At 43.0% G+C, this 19598-nt stretch overlaps 1 protein-coding gene across 3 annotated transcripts; it reads right to left on the bottom strand.

Moving 5' to 3' along the window:
* Positions 1-659: 659 nt before the first annotated feature.
* Positions 660-15090, bottom strand: PAN2 (PAN2 poly(A) specific ribonuclease subunit homolog (S. cerevisiae)). 3 transcript variants are annotated; one of them, XM_006897625.1, is made up of 26 exons: positions 14910-15090; positions 13892-14294; positions 10129-10298; positions 9899-10019; positions 9653-9730; positions 8975-9242; positions 8254-8596; positions 7917-8013; positions 6940-7059; positions 6611-6730; positions 5909-6037; positions 5396-5595; positions 5152-5288; positions 4914-5020; positions 4621-4719; positions 4452-4525; positions 4206-4353; positions 3770-3913; positions 3594-3653; positions 3282-3372; positions 2513-2670; positions 2280-2423; positions 1679-1858; positions 1461-1554; positions 1033-1230; positions 660-694 (listed from the first exon to the last, which is right to left on the bottom strand). In XM_006897625.1, the coding sequence occupies exons 2-26, from the start codon at positions 14171-14173 to the stop codon at positions 660-662; spliced, it is 3597 nt and encodes a 1198-aa protein (XP_006897687.1). In that variant the 5' UTR covers positions 14174-14294; positions 14910-15090. The 3 variants fall into 3 exon arrangements, with proteins under 3 accessions (XP_006897687.1, XP_006897689.1, XP_006897688.1); XM_006897627.1 differs by lacking the exon at positions 14910-15090 and having other exon boundaries at positions 4914-5025; positions 5145-5285; positions 13892-14176; XM_006897626.1 differs by lacking the exon at positions 14910-15090 and having other exon boundaries at positions 4914-5025; positions 5145-5288; positions 13892-14173.
* Positions 15091-19598: the final 4508 nt, after the last annotated feature.

Here is a 19598-nt window from a genome sequence, read left to right as displayed (position 1 = left end):
CACACTAGCAGTTCTTTGATGGGATAAATGATAGCCAATAGTGCTTTTGGTTTTTATTTTATGAAACATGCAGTTTAAGACAAAAATTTTTAAAATCTTTAAGAAAATTTGGGGTAGGAGAGTAGATGGAAGACAGATGCTTCTCGGCTGTTGGCAGGAAGCCAGCAGCTAAGCTTGGTCCAAGACTCAAAGGCCCTTTTGGCAATGGTGTTGTTGGCAACACTGGATTTACCTGAGCCACCAATATTAACATGCTGGCTCCTCAGACAGTCAAGACTTGAGCTAAGGCCTGAATTACGGCTATATCCTCTTGTCACAGTCCGGGACTCTAGTCCCCAGCCAGCTAGAAACTGAAAGTTTTGGTTTCAGGTTCTTCTTAATCTGGATATTAATGATCCAGGATGTTTACTTATACCAGTTTCCATCAGGGCCAAAATAGTGGACTTTCTTTCTGGTCCACTATTTCACAAAGATGATGAAAGAATCTGGTTTGTAGACTCTAGACAGCAATTCTGCTTCATTCCAGTTCTTTTTATAGCACCAACTGTGGATCCTGATCAGGTCTGTGTCAGTGAGTGGCCAACTCGAGACACCATCTCCCAGGTCTAGGGCCACAGAGCACTAGAGGATGAGGGAGTGCTTTGTAGACAGAGAGTTGGTCAGAGTGCCAGCACTGAGGAGAAGACAGCTGAATCTGTCAGAAACAAAACAAAAAACATAATCCCTAAGTTATGTGTGTGTGGTGCAGGGGGAAGGAAACACTTGGGTTGCTCTCTGAGGCAAAATGTAAAGAGAAAAATACAATTTTAGATTTGGGTAAAAGGAGTTTGTGAGAGTTTCAATATGAGAATCTTTTTCACTGATGGAAAGGATAATGTACTTTGTAAACTGTTAAATGCTTTATAGGTACAAGGTAGTAATCATATATTACAACATCATCATCATCATCATCATCATTATGGTGGATATAATCACCATATATTAGTGTAAACCTACCCAGTCCAGTTTCCCCTGCCCTATCCCAGGGCTTACTCTTCGGACTTGTTTGGCCCTCAGGCTCAGGGACTTTCCAGTCCATCTTTCGGCCCTTCTCGTAAAGACCCTTGAGCACTTTGTGGAAGGATTCAGGCTCAGTGCCATTCTTGCTTAGCTCTAGATACTTTCGGTAGAGCTGAAGGGCAGTGCGTGCATCTTCAATACTGTCATGAGTCTCCCCTTGAATCTTCAAGTCTAGCAGAAGTAGAGATGGAAAAGTTGGGGACCTGGCAAAGGAAGGCAGGAACCTGTCCTTCCATCTCTCCTCTCAGAAATAACAATAATCCTGATTGCCCTTTAAGGAAGGAATTACATACCTCTGCACAGTAATTCTCACTGTTAACTCAAGATACTCCTATAACACGGCCCTCCAACAGGCTTCCCTGCTTATGAGTATCACAGGGCTCTGACAAGGTAGAACTCACCTAGGAAGTACCAAGCAAGAAATCGCAGGGAAATCATACGTTTACGAGGCATATGGAACAGGTAAACAGTGTCAAGGACTTGGTCTTTGGGCACCTGGAAAAGAGAAGAGTGAGAGGTTGAGGGTAGAGGATCAACTGATTTCCTTGGTCCCTGAAAACACAATTCTATACACTGATGAGCCTGCCCTCAAAGACTCTTAAAAGCGCTCTGTCCGAACCATAAGATTGATGACCCGAAAGTCTTTCTGCAGACCATGACCCACGAATTTGACTCCAATGTCTATTAGAAAGCGAAGCTTTAAGTAGGTAGACTTGAGAGTTGTAAGGTGCTTGGAGGAGATCTTGGCATCAAGGTCTCCTGGCTTTATGCCCGAGTATTGTGTCAAGTAATCCACCACCTAGGGATAGAGAAAAGGACAAGTTATCCAGGAAATAACAGCAGAATCTTCCCCTAACAAGTTCTCTCTGGCATCTCAAAAACTCAAACTCATTGCTCTTGAGTTGGAACTGACTCACAGCTTACCCACCAGCAGGTTTTCAGAGGCTGTAAATCACATGAGAGGAAACTACCTCTCATTCTCCCTTGAAGGTGCTGGTGGGTTAAGATCACCAGACAGGTACCAGCTTTGGGCTAGCAGTACAACTCCCTATAGACTATGCTACCAGGGTTTACTCTATAAAAGCACAGGGTCAGCCTCATTTGCACCCCATCTCTTTTTTTTTCTTTCTTTTTTTAAAAATTTTAATGATTTTAATGAACATTTATAGAGATTTTGGATTTCCATTCATTCATTGCTTCAGCACCCTGTTTCATAATACCTGCTCCTGGGTAGAGATGTAATCATCAATGAAGGGGATACCCTCATTTGGTCCCTGGCCCCGAACACAGGTAATCCTTGCTACTGACATCTGGCTTGGTTTAATGGTAGACTTGGTACCATCACTACGCAATTCTGCTTCCTCCTACATGAAAAGTAAATAAGGAATCACCTGAAAGTCTTGATATCCTCAAAGTTATTCTCTAATACCATATCTTTTTTTGTTGTGGTTACCTCATTAAGAGTGACAAATTCAGCATCCAGGCCCACCAGGTCCCCAACCTGTGGCATCTCATTCAGCATCAGTGGAATGAAGGTAGTATGTGTTTTCCGCTGTTTCCGTGCCAACGAGGCTTCAGCCAATAGGACACTTGCCTCAATAGGGTTCTTGACTAAAGAGGAAAAGGCAGAGATAATTGTCTGGGGACAGCAAAGTAACCACGGGAAGAAAGCCCAGGTTTACTAGCCAGAGACTGGATCTATACTCTGATCCTCTCCTTAATTAAAGTCAAATCAGAAAATTATTCAGAAATCAGCTAAGAAAACAATAGGGACAAAAAAGGAAAGTATAAAACTTTCACTTTAGGCCTCAGTTAGAAAATCAAGGAAAATAAGTTTATAGGGAAGCATTATTAAAGATTTGAAGCTACCAAGAAGGGAGTTAAGAATAAGTTAATCTCCAAATAAAGTAAAAAAATGTTCACTTGGAGATAAGCAAGCTTGGAACTGGTTAGATTCAAAATCATAAATTTGGCCATTTTAACCAGATTTTAATGAGTTGTTCCATCTACTTCTACTTTTCCCTCTCAGGATCTCTAGCTTCTAAAGTCAATGCCTGATGAGAAGGAATCAGCTTAGGTTTTTGAAAGTATCTTACATATCTAATATCTCTAAAACTATGTTAACACTGGCTATGAGTTCTAATCCTAAAAAGCCATTTCCCAGATTGATTCCCACTCATCAACCTAAGCTGCATATTTTGGACCTACTCTGGACCACTTACTATTCAGGTTGTATTTGGAATTGAGATTCCTTTTGACATAATAAAGGATAGCAGGTACTTTCCAATTCATGTCAAACTGCACACCTTCATGCTACAGAAGAGAAGAGACACTTAATGACATACGTATAAACACACATACTCCCCCTTTTTTCTGTTTAATAAATCAGACAAAAGATAGAACTCAAGTACTGTTTTTAGCTTTGCTAATGCTTTATTCCTGGGGAACACACCCTTCTTCCTAAATCTGTCATTTCCTAGAACCCTGAGGGTGATAAATGGAAGGAGGGGTCCACAGAATATGTTGCAACTAACCTTATCAATAGGTTCAATAAGAAAGTCATTGAAGAGATACCACTGCTGGTGTGTAACGCCCTGTGAAATACAGAGGAAAAACAATCCCTAAGTGATAGCTGCATTGCTCTGGATTGTACTCAAGAGAGGGGCAGATTTGTGACTCCACTGTGGCCCACAGGAGTGTCCCTGCTTACCTCCTTGCGCTGGTGATAGGTCTCTCCAACTCTGATGTGAGCCACCAGGCTGCCCCCCGTGCGTGAGTCCAGGATGTGTACCACAGTAGCCATCAAGTCATACACATAGACTCCATGCTCTTCCTCTGCCCTGGCTGGGCCCCACTGTGAGGGGGGCACCCAAGCTGCTAAGCTAAGGTTAATGGTGGGGAAGGATGGGGAATGGGGATAAAGGGCAGGGAGCTAGAGGCACTGGGAACTACTAGGGTGGATTATCTCCAGCCCAGCTCATCTATGACTTCAAACATTAACTTCAGACAGTCTGGAAAATCCCCAAACAGGTAACTATTGGCCTTATTCCTTCCCTTTTCCCTCTACAAAGTTCCAGGCCCTGATTTCTGTTTTGCCCCCACCTTTTCTCCCGTATTTCCCCTCTTCTTCCCAGTTTTTAAAAAACCTGCACCTCATCCCCATCAGTCCAATTGCAAACATCCAGTCCTTTGTTCTTGGTCATCTTCATACGAATGGAGAAAGGAAGCCAGATGTTCTTCAACTCTTCAATGGAGGGGCATATCAGCATGCCCTCTGGACTCCCTAGCTCTTTCCTACAGGACAAGAGAATTAATTATGAAGACTTCGAGTCAGTGACAGAAGAAACCACTGGCTAGTTCAATCCTTTGACAACTCCCAAAACAGTACCTACCAATCAGCCAAAGCAAACTCCTTGTTCTTAGAGATTTCCCCACCATACTTCTTTATTGTCATCTTGAAGGCAAACTGAATACAAAGAGTAAGACACCGATTCCTTAGAACATAGTAAGAGATGGAGATCAGAAGGGATAGAAAATTAAGTTTCCAGCCGCAGCCCTCACCTCAGCCTGCATCCTCCAGAAATCTGCCTCTTTTGAGCTGTTCACCTCACAATTGATAACAAGAATATCTGGCAGATGGCGGATATTGCGGGTTTGAATCTGAATGGACAAAACAAACAAGGAATGGCAAGAATCCTACAGGAAAAGAAACCTGGAATAAAAGGAACAGGAAAATCTCCAACTGCATCCTTAAACTGGCATTCTCCTACTCTCTCTAGGTCTCTGGCTGGCAGTGCTAACACAGCCAGCCCCAGAGATAAGTACTGCTGAGTCCCAAACATGGCAGGACTTACCGTGGGCTGGTACTTTTCACAGTTGTCACACCAGGCCTGTGTGTTCTGTTCTAGGCAGATGCTTCGCTTCAGTACTTGGGCAAAGTCATAGTTCTTCCCAGTTTTATCTGAGAGGAAACCAGATGCTTCATTTCAAGTTCTCCTGTCTACCCACAGTGCTCTGACATTGCCTCCCTATGTTATAGAACATTTGGGGAAACCTTCCCAACCTAGCTTTAGGGTTTATCATTGTTGCTACCTTCAGGATAGGACAGCGTAAAGAGCAGGGTGGAGGAGGCACGCACGGTCTCACTCCCACAGCGGCAGAGGCTGCAGTTCTCCATCTCACAGCTGAACAGCTGCCCTATGACAGAGTCTCCCGACGAGCAAAAGCTGCTAAGAGTAGGAAGGGTGACATAAGCAGACTGAGGGAGCTAAGAGAACCTTAACATCACAAACAGGCTTGTCATGTGCCTTTAACTACTCTGATCCTAATTTCATACCTGCCTCCAGCACCCCGATAGGCCTGGGGCACTTCCAGCTCCTGCATATCTTGGTGCAGCTGAGTGAGAATGAAACGATTCCACCTCTGAATGAGCCTGGCCAAATTGCCCTTTCCTGAGGCCTCATCTGAGTCCGCCAAGATCAGACCAAGGGCGGAAGCCTCCGGAATGGTACGAAATGCCCGAAGAAAATTACTGCCCTGGAATAAAGGAAGTGTACTGGTGAGAAGGAGTTATTTTCTCTTTTCTAGCCATTTATACAGTGATAGCCCGGTCAACTCTCTACTTCCCATCCCTTTCTCTGTTAAAATACCCCAGGTCGGTGCTCTGGTGGCCTAGTGGCAAGAAGTTGCACTATAATACCAAAGGTGCACACAGTTCAAATCCACCAGATACTCTGCTGGAGAAGGAGGGACAATCTCCTCCTGTGCCAGTCAGATCCAATTCAACAGTACACTCAAGAAAAAGGGAAAAAAACCACCAAAAACCCAATCCAGGTGTCTAGGCACTGACCTGGCATGGGTCACCACGGGAGAGGTCCAACATGTGGAAGAGGAAGCCTAACTCACATGCTAGGCAGAATTCCTTTTGGCAGAGGTGGTTCTGGATAAGACAGCGAACAGGCTCCAGGAAATAAAGCACCTAGAAGGAAGAACTGATTAACATGGTCTTTACCTTTACAAAGGAGCTTTGGTGGCCTAGTGGTAAGAAGCTGCGCTGCAATCTCAAAGTAACACAGTTCGAATCTACCAGCTGCTTTGCAGAAGGATGGGCAGTCTTCTCCCATCTGATTAACTGCCTCAGAAAACCTGCCAGATGGTCAGCCAGGGTCAGTTCCGACTTGATGGCACACAACAGAAGAAAGAGTAGGGAGGAGGTTCAGGAAACTGGGATGGACAACAGCAGAGATGAAGAGGTTGAGAAAGCTTAGAGAGAATATAAATCAGGAGTCCACTAACATTAGTGCAACTAAAGTTGGTATACAACCCCCCACTGCTGAATTTGATTGGCTTTAAAAAAACCACCGCAAAAAACAAGAGTCTACTGAGAAAGAGCTCACAGAGGAGATGTGAAGATTTGTGGGGGAAGAAAGAATGATAGAGGTGCCCATGGTAAAGTTACTTGGTTGGGAGACCCAGAAAAAGAATAGAGCTTATGGGGCCACAGGGAAGAAAGCAATAGGTATATTCAAGTCATAGGAAACCCCACCCTTACCTGAATCATGCAGTTACAGTAGGCATTAGGGATGTGGGGCTCTAATCCAGCAAACAAGGTCTTATTGTAGTGTTTGAAGTCAAAATCTTCCAGCCCTAGCTTGGAGTATTTGATTGTCACCTGAGGTAGAAATGGTCTCAGCAGCAGTAAAGATATTCTCAAAGTCCCCCAGATCTTCCCAGGCGCCATAACCTTTGCTAGAACCTCTTTCCTGGGCCCAAGGTAGGAGCCTCATAACTAACTGAGCCCTTCTAGCTTTCTGTTATGATCCCCTTCCCCAGGCACCTTTCCCACAGCCCACAGGCCCCCATCCTGGTGTCCTCCAGCACCTTGCGGTATTTTTTAGAGACCATGTGGAGATGTGGCTCCTCTTCCCGTCCTATTGGTGACTCAGTGACTTGGCTGAAGCTGTCAAATTCACTGTCTGACTCCTTGAGTCGGTAAGGAATCTAAGATGTTTTAAAAAAAGGGAATTTGATCTACCAGATGCTCTGCTGAAGATGGAAGGACAAACTCCTCCTGTACCAGTCAGATCCGATTTGATGGTATACACATTAAAAAAAAAAAAAAAGGGAATTTGGTTGGATGTCTTAATCATCTTTGACTTCTCTCCACCATTATCCCAACAACAAAAGAGCCAACAAGTCCTAAAATTTCTATCTTGGTGGCATCTTCAGCATTACTGGTTTTCCTTTTCATGCCACTGCTATCACTCCATCACATCACAGCGGGACAACTATGATGACCTCCACTTTGGACACCCTACATTCATTCTGTCCAACACACCATTACCAAACAAATTTGCCAGAATTCTACTTAGAGCACATCACTCCTTCCACTACCACACTGGTATTCAAGGCTTCACAATCTGGTTTTTATTAATCTCTCATTACCTCCCAATCCTATAAACTACTTTACACAGGTTAACATAATTGTACTCTCTCTCAGACACACCGTTTGCATTTATGTCACTGGAGACCTTTACTGACACTGTTCTATCATCTTGAGCCTTTTCCCCTGTTACTCTCTATTATCCACATCCAGCCTCCTCAATTCAGTAATCACCTCTTGCAGTATGCCTTCCCCAACCATTCCAGCCCAGAATAACAATCTCCTTCCAAACAGCTCTGGCACTGAATACCTGTAACATTCCTTTTAACATTTAGAGACAGAACATAAAACATTATTTTATGATATGTCTTCTCTTGACGAGCCATGCAGCAAACTTTTAAGAACTAATTTTTTTTTTTTAAAAAAAAGGAGAGCTTCAGAGGGCTTGAGTGAGGGTTAACCTTTCTGAACACACCTGATTTCGAAGCCGGGTGCGAGGGTTGGGAGCATAGCCAATGAAGCCCACCTTCTTCATGGTGCGCAGAATCTCTGCATCCACAGGTGGTGCTCGCCTATAAAGCAGTGCAGTTCTAAGTCTTGAAGGGTTGTACTACCTACCTCGACAGTCCCCAGTACCCAAAGGTGAGAATAGGAAAAAAAACCCCAAAATATACATACATACATACATACATACAGGGAGGGTAAACAAAAATCAGGAAAGAGAGAAAATAATAGCTAGCTAGCTGAGAATCCTGAATTTTGTTGTCTCAGCCTTTTGCCCTCCCTCCTTTGGCTCAGATGTGAGGTACAACCTGGGAGCTGGAGCAGAGTTGGCAGCAGGCCAGTCAGAAAGCAGCGTGTCAGTGGTGAGTGGGACAGGGATGAGGGAAAGAGGAAGCAGATCCTGGCTCCAGTCCAGAGGAGGCAATGAATCCACAAGACAAGGCAAAGCAAATTCAGTTTCACGGGAGTAGGGGTTGAAGGAAGGCTCAGGGGAATCAGTCCAGAGGTGCACACAGCCCTCAGAATCCCCAAAGGCCAGGGCCTGTTTGCTGGCTGACACATCAAAAGTCATCAGCAGAGGCCCCACAGGATTTACATGGAAGATGTCTGCTGGGTTGGCCAGGCCTGTGGGCTCACAGAACTGGCACTGCCCTAGGAGAGAGGAGGAAGAAGCCCAATGAGCCCTGGATGGTGCAAGACAATCATCCTTTTATATCCTCCCTACCCTCTTCCTCTGGAAGGTAGCCCCCATATTCATGCCTAGTGATGTAGAAAATGCCGCGTGTTACCTAATTCACAGGGAGGTTTCCCACCCAGCAAAGGCAGTCTACAGCTATACTACCTAATCTGTTTTTATCATTGTCCTTTTTCTTCAAACCCAAGGAGAAAATAAAAGCTCTAATCACTGACTAAACCTAAATGAGACCCTTAAGACCCCAGTGAAAGGTTACTTTCCCCCTCATCACTTCTGGTCATTTTCCTTAGCTCATCAATCCCTCCTATTTTATGCTACATCCATCCCATTCATACCTGACTGAGAGATGATAGCAAGACGAGAAGTATACGTAGGGATGAAGCGCAAGAAGGTAGGATCCACATGTACTTGCAGTGGTGTGATGGCACGCATCATACGAAGATCATACACCTTGAGGAAGCGGTCACAGGCCAGGCCAGTGAGGCGGCTGGAGAAGCCACAGGCAGCTAACAGGTTGCCATGTACATCAAAATCTGACAGACTCCCTGAGAAGGCGTCAAATTCATGTTCCACCTTAAAAGTACGAAGATCTCTTAGGGAAACCTAGAGAGAAAACTCTGTTATTGCCAACTGTTAACAGGAAAAGTACCTGCCACCTACATAATCCTCTAAGACCCTTCCTGAGGAAACTCAGGCTGTAGGGTGTTGGCAATTAAGAGCACAGAAAAAGTAAAAACAATCCCATCACTGCCACCAAAAAAAAAAGTAAAAAGAGGCCAAGAACTGGAAGGGATTCCAAAGAGAACTTTGTTGACACTTTCACTTCTAGGGTGCAGAGTTTATGACAAAAATCAGCTGCAAGTAATCAAGTTTAATAAGGCTGAGTAAGAAGTGAATTCAGTCCTCCCATGACTCATCTCCAATCCAACTATCATCTCAGAGTTGAGGGGAAGGCCAATCATAAAGCTGGTGGAACCGAGCCCTGTGGTAAGATGAAAAATGAACTTTCCCACCTTGCCAGATGTATGACCACAGAAGAAGAAACGATTTGTCTGCCTCATGATGGTGACTCCTGGTGTCTCGACTGCATACTGAGGACGGAAGCAGGAGAAAACAGTGTGAGAAGAATGACTTTTCCCACAGACCAAAGAAACAGAAAGGTTTTATGCACATCTAAGGTGTCTTCCCAAGTCAGATAAACCCCAAATTTTCCAATGACCCCAAATCCTGTATGTTTTTTTCCTAACCCTGCCATGTACCTTTTGAGTCTCTTGGACAGTGTTAAGGTCAATCTCCAATATGTGGTTCTGCAGCCCACCAATAAGCAGAGTGCTGCTGTCAGTCAGTAGAAGACTGTGCATATCCTCGCTCTCATCCAGCCTGTGGAAGAGGAAAACCCAAGATCCAAAGCCTCATGAATTGTCAACCTTTGTCCTTCTCACTCCAGGAGTGACCCTCTTCCCTAATCCAAGGCTAAGAAACTACTTACAGGTAATCAAATATAATGAGACCCCCACGGGCCATATACTTGAGATTGTTCTTGGTGAGAAAAAGGATACCGTTCTCCAGGCTCTGGATCTGCCGGATATCATCACTGCCATTGACCTGAAAGGATGAGTAGCGCTCCAAGGCTGGACCAAAAAATGAAGTTGCATGACCCTGGAATGAGACAAAAAGATTACAAGGCATCTTCTGAGTGGAGAGGTAAGGCCATCCAATACAGATACAGATCAGATACTGGATACTGCTCAGCCTTTTTTTTTTTCCGAGCAGAAACTGAGGCATAAAGTTAAGATGTCTTAGTGGTAATGACACTGATAATAAATACCTTACTTTTGTTTAAAGTTTTACAAGGCACGTTTGTAAACGCTGTCTCACTCTAGCTTGTGTTATCTTCACAATCACTGGAATAATGCCCAGCTGATCAGAACAATGCTCAGAAGACCAGGGGGATGGATCCAACCCTCAACCGTCAGCTGTTTTTACTTGTATATTACATAGTCAAGCCTTAATTTCCACGAGCAATCTGGGAAAAGTATATTGTGAGTCAGAGACTGAACCAGAGAGAATGTGTAATTCATTCCTCCTTTGGTTTCTAAGACATCATCTTTTCTTGTTGCTTTGGTCATACCTTTTCCTTATATGCTCTTCTCCTTAAATATGGCTCTCTCCAGCCTGTCTTTTTATCCTACCTGTCTTCCTGGGTATTCTCATCTATTTTCATGGGTTTGTTTAGTTTTTTAAATCTTTTATTTTTATTTTTTTTCTTGTTGTGTATTGTTGAATCAGATCCAACTTGCACAGGAGGAGATTGCCACTACTTTTTCTTTTTTTTCCCTTTATTTTTTTAATAATATTCAGTTTATTACAAATATTTAGTACTGGCTTCCCATATTTCCCCCCTTTTGTTTTTATCATAATTATGTTATCATCTAGATAAGCATCGTCACTCCTTTTTCAGCAGAGCATCTGGTGGATTCAAACCATATGCCTTCAGGATTGTAGCATAGCTTCTTGCCACTAGGCCACCAGATCTCCTTCCTATTTTCATGGTTTTAACATCTTTTTAAGTTAAATAACCTATTCAACTACTTTTACATGTTCACTTCAGTGACATTGCTTACCTTCTTCAAGTTGTGCAATGATTCTGTTTCTTTTTCTGAGTTGTTTCTCCATCACTGGCCTCTAAAGTTCCTTCCTAATCTTTCAAGTTGCTCTTGCCAACTTAATTCTACACAGATAGATCTAAACTGCATAATGCTCATGGGAGACGTTCTTTATTATATTACTGTTTTAAGACGTTTGTTGTTGTTATGGGCTGCTGAGTTGGTACTGACTCATAGCTGACCCTCCAGATTTTTAGAGGCAGTAAATATCATAGGAGGAGACTGCGCATCTTTCTCTCTCAGAGCAGCTGGTGGAGTCGAACTGTGGCAGCACAGCTTCTTACCCACCAGAGCTCCCTAGACTTTAGAGGATATTTTTAGTTTAAGGTTTAAAGGTTATCTGAGTGTAATAGTTTTGGGGGATTCATCAAGTCTCTATGGCTCCAAAAAGTCTGGATTCTATGAGAATTTGAAATTCTAGTCTATGCTATCTTCATTTTGGTCAAGATTCTTCCATAGAATCTTTGATGAAAATTGCTCAGTGATGGTAGTCAGGTACCATCCAATCCTTCTAGTCTGATGGCAACAAAGTTATTAATTCAGTCATGGATAACAGTCATCTTGAAAGTTGATGGTTCCTAATTTCCTTCCCTAGCCCAGACCACTGCCTAAGCTCCATTTATGCATCCAAATACCTGCTAAACATGTCTTCTTAGATATCCCCTAGAAATCTCAAACATATTACATATTAAACTGAAAATTAACAATCTATCCCCATTTCATTTCTTCTTACTATATTCCATATGTAACTAAGCCAATGTATACATCTGGTAGTCAACTTAAATCCTGCTTATTCTCTATTTTCCAAATATACTCTTGTGCATTATCTCTACTGGGCTTCAGTTATGCCTTCATCATATGTTATATAAACTACTACAACAGTTCATAAATTGATCTTACTGCTTCTAACTCTGCCATCTCACCTTTAAATCAAACTCTGTACTACTGCTACTTCAATACAAGAATATAAACCAGAAAAAAAAAGAATACAAACCAGACCCTGTCATTCCAGGTAAGTCTTTCAATAGCTTGAAGGATCTTGAAGCTTTAGGAGTTGTGTCTGAGCTCTGAAAAAGGGCACGAAGTTCTCTAGAATGTTCTGTCCCTAGTTTATCTACATGGCTCTCTCTCTTCCTTCTAATGGGCCTAAAATGGACAGCCTGACCAGCATCTAGGTCTCTACTTCAATGTGACTTATCTGACAGAATTTCCCAGACCAGCAGTTTAAAATAACACCATTTCCCACACTCAACTCCTTTACATGTTTTTGTTGTCTTTTTTTTTTAAACCCGCTTATTTAAAACTTGAACCAAGGTCTAACATATAGTAAATGCTCATAAAACACTGACTTAATGAATAAATGTCTCTTTTAGCTACAGGTTCCAGTCCAGTAAAACCTCATTGTAGTATCTGTACTCTATCCTCACTATGCTGTGTAGTACCATGAAATCTTTGTTTATCCTGTTGATTTGCCAAGATAGCTTTTTCTTGTCTTCTCAGTCTGATTTCTGATCATCTTTCAAGATTTAGTTCAATGTCTGTGATTCCTGGAAGCTTCTGACCCTCTTTTATGCTAACATCCAGCATACAGTTCTACAAATTACTAAGTATGTCTTCCCCCATCACCACTGTCCTATAAACTCCTTGAAGGCAAATTCATTTTTAATGAATGAACATTTTAATAAATGAACATTTAATTCAGTTTTATTCCTGTGCCTGGCATAATAATTACTACCCACTGAACCTAATGAATCAATAAAAATGCATGCTGTCTAATGAATAAAGAATTCAGGTCCTATGGAAGGTAGGCATGGCTTCCACTTCCTAGGCAACATGCCTCTGGAAACTCTATGAACTTTGAGAAACGAAGATAGCTATAGAAAGGCTTCAGGTCTTTTGTTCGTAGGGTCGCTTATGAGTCCTGCTTGACTCGATGGCAATCAACAACAACAACATGGAAGGTAAATTAAAAACTGCAGGCAGTATGTTACTTTTTTACCCTTCTTTCTTTTTTTCTTAAAGAGTCCTTTTATTGTAAAAGGATAATTTTTACCAAGTCCAGCATATCTAATTTGATTAACTCTAGTATGTTATTTCTTATAAAACCTTTCAGCTCCATAGCAAATTGACATTACAAATGCAGAGATGGGGGGGGGGGCAGGAAATGACATTGATAATTGTTTTTGGAGAGGTTACAAATCGACCAGAAAAGACTACACAGCCCAAGTAAAATATGCAGAGCCATGCATTAAACATTCTATGATCATAAAAACAGAAGTACAGAAGGGACATTAGATTTGATTTGGAAAACTACAGAGCTGACTGATGAGTGTAGTTGCCAAGATAATCAAAACATGGAATTGTCAAACTGAGGTAAAAATGATGTCTTCTAAATAAGAATAGCTATGTAACTCATCCCTGTACTCTATGACTTCCTTTATCCTCTTCCTCTTGGCTCGATTGAAAAGATCTTTCTAAATTAACTCTCATCATCTCAACTCACTTCCGACTCACTACAAAGCATCTGTCCTTGGGCCTACAAAACAAAAGACCTTCAACCTCTCATTTTAGAGATACAATTCTTACCCCATGGCTCCCCACCCACAGCATCTCCTCGTGCAAGTCAAAGTGGGAGACGGAAACAGGCACGCCCACTTCAGCCACCACACTGTGCAATTCAGAGTAGACACCTTCCATTATGTGCATTGACTCCTGAACGGGAAGAGCTTCCAAAGTTACTCCCTCTGGGTCCAGTTCCACATTCTGCAGCAGACTTGGATTCAGGTGGGCATCCAGGACAGGGTCCAGGGCAGAATGCATAGCTGGGGCATACTCTGCCAGTCCAGGGTCCAGACCCTCGAAGTTCATGATGATAATGACAGCAATTAGACTGAGGTTACACCCTTCCCTGCCACAGTCCCTTTAGATGCCTGACCCAACCTTCAGAAGGACAGCAGAGCACCAGTAGGTATAAACTGGACATCATAGCCTGCAAGGGGAAGAGGTAGCTGAATCAGGGGGAGGCCCAGCTATTGGTACCTAATGTCTGGTAGGTTGTGTGAATGGGGCAAGATAAAGCAAGCAAGAGGGAAGGTGTCAGGCAGATGATATAAAAGCTGGCACTGCGTACTGAGTGGCGGTGGGCATGGTTCTTTCCCTCCCTTCACAACCTTACTATTTAACCCTTGACTTCCTTTTCATTGCCCTTCAAGCTTCACTTGCTTTGGTCAAGTCCTGAACCATTAAGTGAAAGGAGCATAAATTGCTGGTAAAGAAAGCATGTAAAAGTGGATAAGGTGTTTGTTTCCCAGAACTGGGGGTGGAGAGTAGCGAGAAAAGTAAAACAAGAAATGTGCGTTTCCCAGAATCCTCTGCAATACAACTACCCAGTATTCTTTGAATGGCCAGTTACCCACAGTTGGAGCGGAGAGTAGGGGAAGAGGAGGGTGTAAAAAGAGGTCATGGAAGTCTAGTTACCCAGCATCCTCTGGGGGAACCAGCGAAATCAGTTACCCAGAATTCTCCCCCGGAAGGTAGGGAGGGGGAGGGATTAAGGGAGAGGTCAGATGTGCTCCTGGAATCTTTACGAGGAGTAGGTCATTACCAAAATTTCTCCATGGCGGATATTTTGGAGCGCGTGGAATTAAAACGAGTAGTGGGAGAGCAAGCGCTGTCAGGTCCCCGGGAAATTCCAGTTTCCTCAATTCTTCCCCGCGTGTCAGGTTCAACCTAACCCTACGAAGGGAGGTATGTCGACTCTCAGTCGCAGCTTCCAATCAGGAAGGATCTGGGGTGCGTGTAAACCAATCAAAAAGATGCAGGTACGGGCGGCCCCAGGAGAGGACGTGTGACGCGAGAGTCGGGAAGGGGTCGGGGGAGCGGAAGAAACAAGAGTTACGGATCCCCGCGGGGGACATGCATAGTCAGGCGGCTCTGGAAGTGTTTCCTAGAACTCTAGATATTAAAACAAAGGAGCGCTTAAGAGCAAAACACAGGCATGAGATTGCTGGGTATTCCCTGTTTTCCACCCTCTTTCCCCACAGTGCTCTTGTGAGACACCTCTGACCCTGTTGTCCTCGAAATTCGTTGGCATTTCCTATCATTACTACATATGGAAAGAAAAAAAGGAGGCAGAAGCCAGGCAGGCATTTGGCACGGCCCAAATAGATAACATCTGTAATTTCTTAAGGCATTATCTGAAATTGGCGCTGAGTGTACCCTCCACAAGGACCCGGAAACATTCCCAGAAAATTTGCCCCTCAAACTGGCAAATTCCCCTGACTCACCGCGCTTTATGTTATCTGCAAGAGGGAGATAAAAATTGTTTTGTTTCCCCGAGCTCATATGTTTTAGCCTCGACAGCAGCTATTCTGAGAGATTCTTTGCGTCAGGTAGTGAGTTTTTATTATTTGAGTGAAAGTTTGCAGATTGTAGTGGGTTTTCTTTCAATCATTCATTCATAATCTTGGTAACCTAGTGGTGAGAACTTGCACTACCAGCTGCTGTGAGGGAGAAAGATGGGCAATTTCCCATTTCCCCTGTGATTTAAAAGGTTAACTATGAATCGACTCGCATTAAGATGAGAGTTTTAACTGCTTTGGAAGGGATCCAGCTGTGAGATTTCTCGAGGGCACTAAAATCCACAGATAGAATTTCAATGGGAACCATTTCCCCCTTAGTTTTAAAGCATTTTTCACTGAATAAAGCATATAATTAGATAGGGCTCCACAAAATGGATCCTAGAATGTAGATTTCAAGGAATCAGAGCCCTAAACTCAGTCCCAAACTGAGAAAAGCACCTTAGAGGGTTTCTCAAAATGCTCTGACTTTACCTTGCCTTTGATTTAAAACATCACAAAGTGGATGCTGAGAAATGTATATAGTTTCTATTGCTGTTGTTAAGTGCCATCAAGTTGTAGGCAACTCATAGAGAAAGACCTGAACACTTGTATAACTTTCATCCTTTCTCCAGCTTCATAGGGTTTCCGGAGGCAAGCTATTTTGGAAGTAGATGCAACTCCTCCTTCCAAGCTTGTTTTAATCGGGGAGCTCCACCCCACTCTCTGTCCGCATTGGGTAGCCAACCATTAAAGCATTTGACACACCAGTGTCACAGTGTTCAGCCTCACAGCAACCAAAAGTGAACGCGGTATGGCAACTTGTACACTAGGGCTATACGACCTAGAGGAATGTCTGAAAAAAAAAAACAATGAAAGTGAGGGCTGAGGATTAAAAGTCACCCACCTTTGGCTTGGTAGCATCACTTCCTGTCCACTGGGCCAGCTGATTTCTCTCTCGAAGTTGATATTATTTTTGTTAAAAGCCCTTGAGTCGCAGGCAACTCATAGCGACCCTATGAAGGAGAGTCCTTGACCCTTGGCTTCACCTCATAGTACCCCAAATAATGCAGTGATTAAGAACAAAGATTCTAAAACTGGTTTGTGTATAGTGGAATTCTGGCTACTAGTAACTGTGTAATTGTAAAAAGAGCAAGGGCAGTGTAAGAGTGGCCAAGTCTGAATCTCTACCAACTCCACATGAGGGGACTGACCCCATCAACAGCAACCACAACACAAATCTAATCATTAGGGGTCAAATCTATCTCCTACACCCTCTCATATTTTTACTCATTCCAACGTCAATCCTACTGCTGTTTGGTCTGAAACCCATTGCAGTACCTACACAGACTTTACAGAGCCATTCTCATGATTATGAGGCTTATTAGGGAGTTGGACTGTCAAAAGAACAGGTATGTCCAGGAAAGGGTGCAGCTAGAGTGCCCGTTGGAGGCAAGGATGATGGAGCTTTGTCTTTCATACTTTGGACATGTAGCTAAGCGAGGCTGTTCCTTGAAAAGAGACATAGTGCTTGGAAAGATGGAAGGTCAATGAAGGATAAGAAGACCCCCAATGAGATGGATAGACACTGTAATCTCAGCAATGGCATCTAGTGTGTTAGAGATGATGAGGATGGTACAGGATAGGGCAGGTTTCAGGTTGGCTGTTCATAGAGTCACTTTGAGTAGTACTTGACTCCAGGGCACCTAACAACAACAATAGGTTACAACCTAGGCTGGTAACAATCCCTTAGAATAGCTTCTGAAGCGTGCTTGCAGGCCATTATGGCTTTAGGCCACTATTACAAAACTCTCTTAGTCTTATCAGTTATAGCCTCCACCCCAGTCCTTCCTACTCAAGTCCTTCAGTAAGCCTAGGTGAAGGCCTCTGCCTCTGATTTTGTGGGGCAGCAGTCCCAGGTCAGTTCTGTCTTCCATCAGGTCTCAGGTTCTCTGCTGTACTGTGGGTACTCTCCTGTAAGTCTGGCTGGCACAGGAATCTCTGGTCCTGAAGAACATACACTGAATTATCTGCTTGTTATTTCTTGCTGGTATAGCGATTCATAAATTTCTGCTGCTGAACCTGCTTAATTTAAGCCTGATGGAATGGCAAAACTAGCCAGTTCCCATGTGGACAGACTAACACACCCTATTTGTGCAGCTGATTCAGGCCATGGTCTTTTCATTCACTTGTTATTCATCTGAGAGCTGCACAATGAGTAAGGATGACAGTAGAAGAAATGAAGCTTTTGAACTGTGGTGTTGGAGAAGAGTGCTGAAGATCCTGTGGACTGCTAAAGAACAAAGTTATGTCTTAGAGAGGATTCAGCCAGAGTACTGATTGGAGGCAGAGATGATGAAACTTTGTCTCACATACTTTGGGCATGTTGCTAGGAGAGGTTTTTTCATTGCAGAGGGACATCATGATTGTAAAGGTGGAGAGGCAGTGACAAAGAGGAAGATCCTCAACCTAGTGGATTGACACAGTGACTGTGGCAATTGACTGGAATGTGTCAGAGCTAATGAGGATAGCACGGGATAGGACAGTGTTCAGATCTATTGTTCATAGGGTCGATTTGAGTCATACTCAGCTCAACAACATCTAACAACAAAATCCTAACAGTGTCACAAAGTCGAGTAATGGCTTAGTTAAGTAATTTTTAATAGTAGATCCACTATATCCACAGTCAACACTGTTGGTACCAGCAGTCAGGAAATCAAAAGACGAATTTTACTGGGAAAGTCTACTGTCAGGTACCTCTCCAGAGTACTGAAAAGCAATGACATTAGTTTGGAGACTAAGGTGCGCCTGATCCAGGCCATAGTCTTCGCAATTACTTGCTATGCATCAGAAAGCTGGACAATGACTATGGATGATAGAAAGAGAACTGATGCCTTTGAGCTGTGGTGCTGGAGAAGAGTATTGAATATGCTATGGAATGCCAGGGAACAAACAGGCCTTTCCTAGAGAGGTTGAAAACAGGCTATTCTCGGAATCAAGGATTCTGAGACGTCATTTGACATACTTAGGGCATGCTGCAAGGAGAGACCAGCCTTGGAAAGGAACATCATGCTTGGCAGGGTGGAGGGACAGCACGAGATAGGACGACCCTTGATGAGATGGATTGATTCCATGGCTGAGTAATGAGGGTAGATAAAGTTGGTACAGGATAGAGCAGATTTCAGGGCTATTGTACATAGGGTCTCTATGAGTCACAAGCGACTTGATGGCACAAAACACCACCACCACCACCACAATAATAGTGCACAAGTTATTTATCTCTGCACTTCACTTTCTTTACCTATAACTGTTGTTGTTAAGTATAATTTAACAACTTGTCATCAAATATAACTCAAATAATAGTATTAACAACAGATCTGAATCCTGTCCTATCCTGTGCCAGCCTCATAATCTCTGACATACTTGAACCCATTTCTGCAGTCATATTGTCACCTTTCTAAGCATGGTATTCAAGGAATAGCCTCTTTTAAGCAACATGCCCAAGGAGCTCTCTAGCAGTATTTTCTCCAAGACATAGCTGTTTGTTTTTTTGCAGTTGATGGGCTATTCAGTATTCTTGTCCAACACCATTAGATGGCATCAATTCTTTTTCTGTCATCCTTGGTTATTATACAGCTCTCAAATGCATAGCAATTGACGGAAAAGAACATAGCTTAGATCAAGTGCACCTTAGTCTTTAAACTGACTTCACTGCTTCTTAATACTTTGCAGAAGTCCTTGAACACAGATCTTCCCAATGCTATACATCTCCTGATCTCCTGACTGCTAGTACTAAAGATCTTGTGGATCTAAGTAAGATGAAATTGTTGATGTTTTCAATCTTTCTCCACTTAAGGAATGATATTAATAGTTATATGGTGGTTGTGATAACTGAGTAAATGTAAAGTGCTTATTTAAGATACTTGGCATAAAGTGAGAGTTGAACATATATATTA

Source organism: Elephantulus edwardii, unplaced genomic scaffold, assembly GCF_000299155.1.
Source record: "Elephantulus edwardii isolate Elephantulus edwardi_28Jun2011 unplaced genomic scaffold, EleEdw1.0 scaffold00212, whole genome shotgun sequence".
NCBI classification, from domain to species: domain Eukaryota; kingdom Metazoa; phylum Chordata; class Mammalia; order Macroscelidea; family Macroscelididae; genus Elephantulus; species Elephantulus edwardii.
The sequence above is the reverse complement of the archived record's forward strand: the minus strand, read 5'-3'. Positions and strand labels throughout refer to the sequence as shown.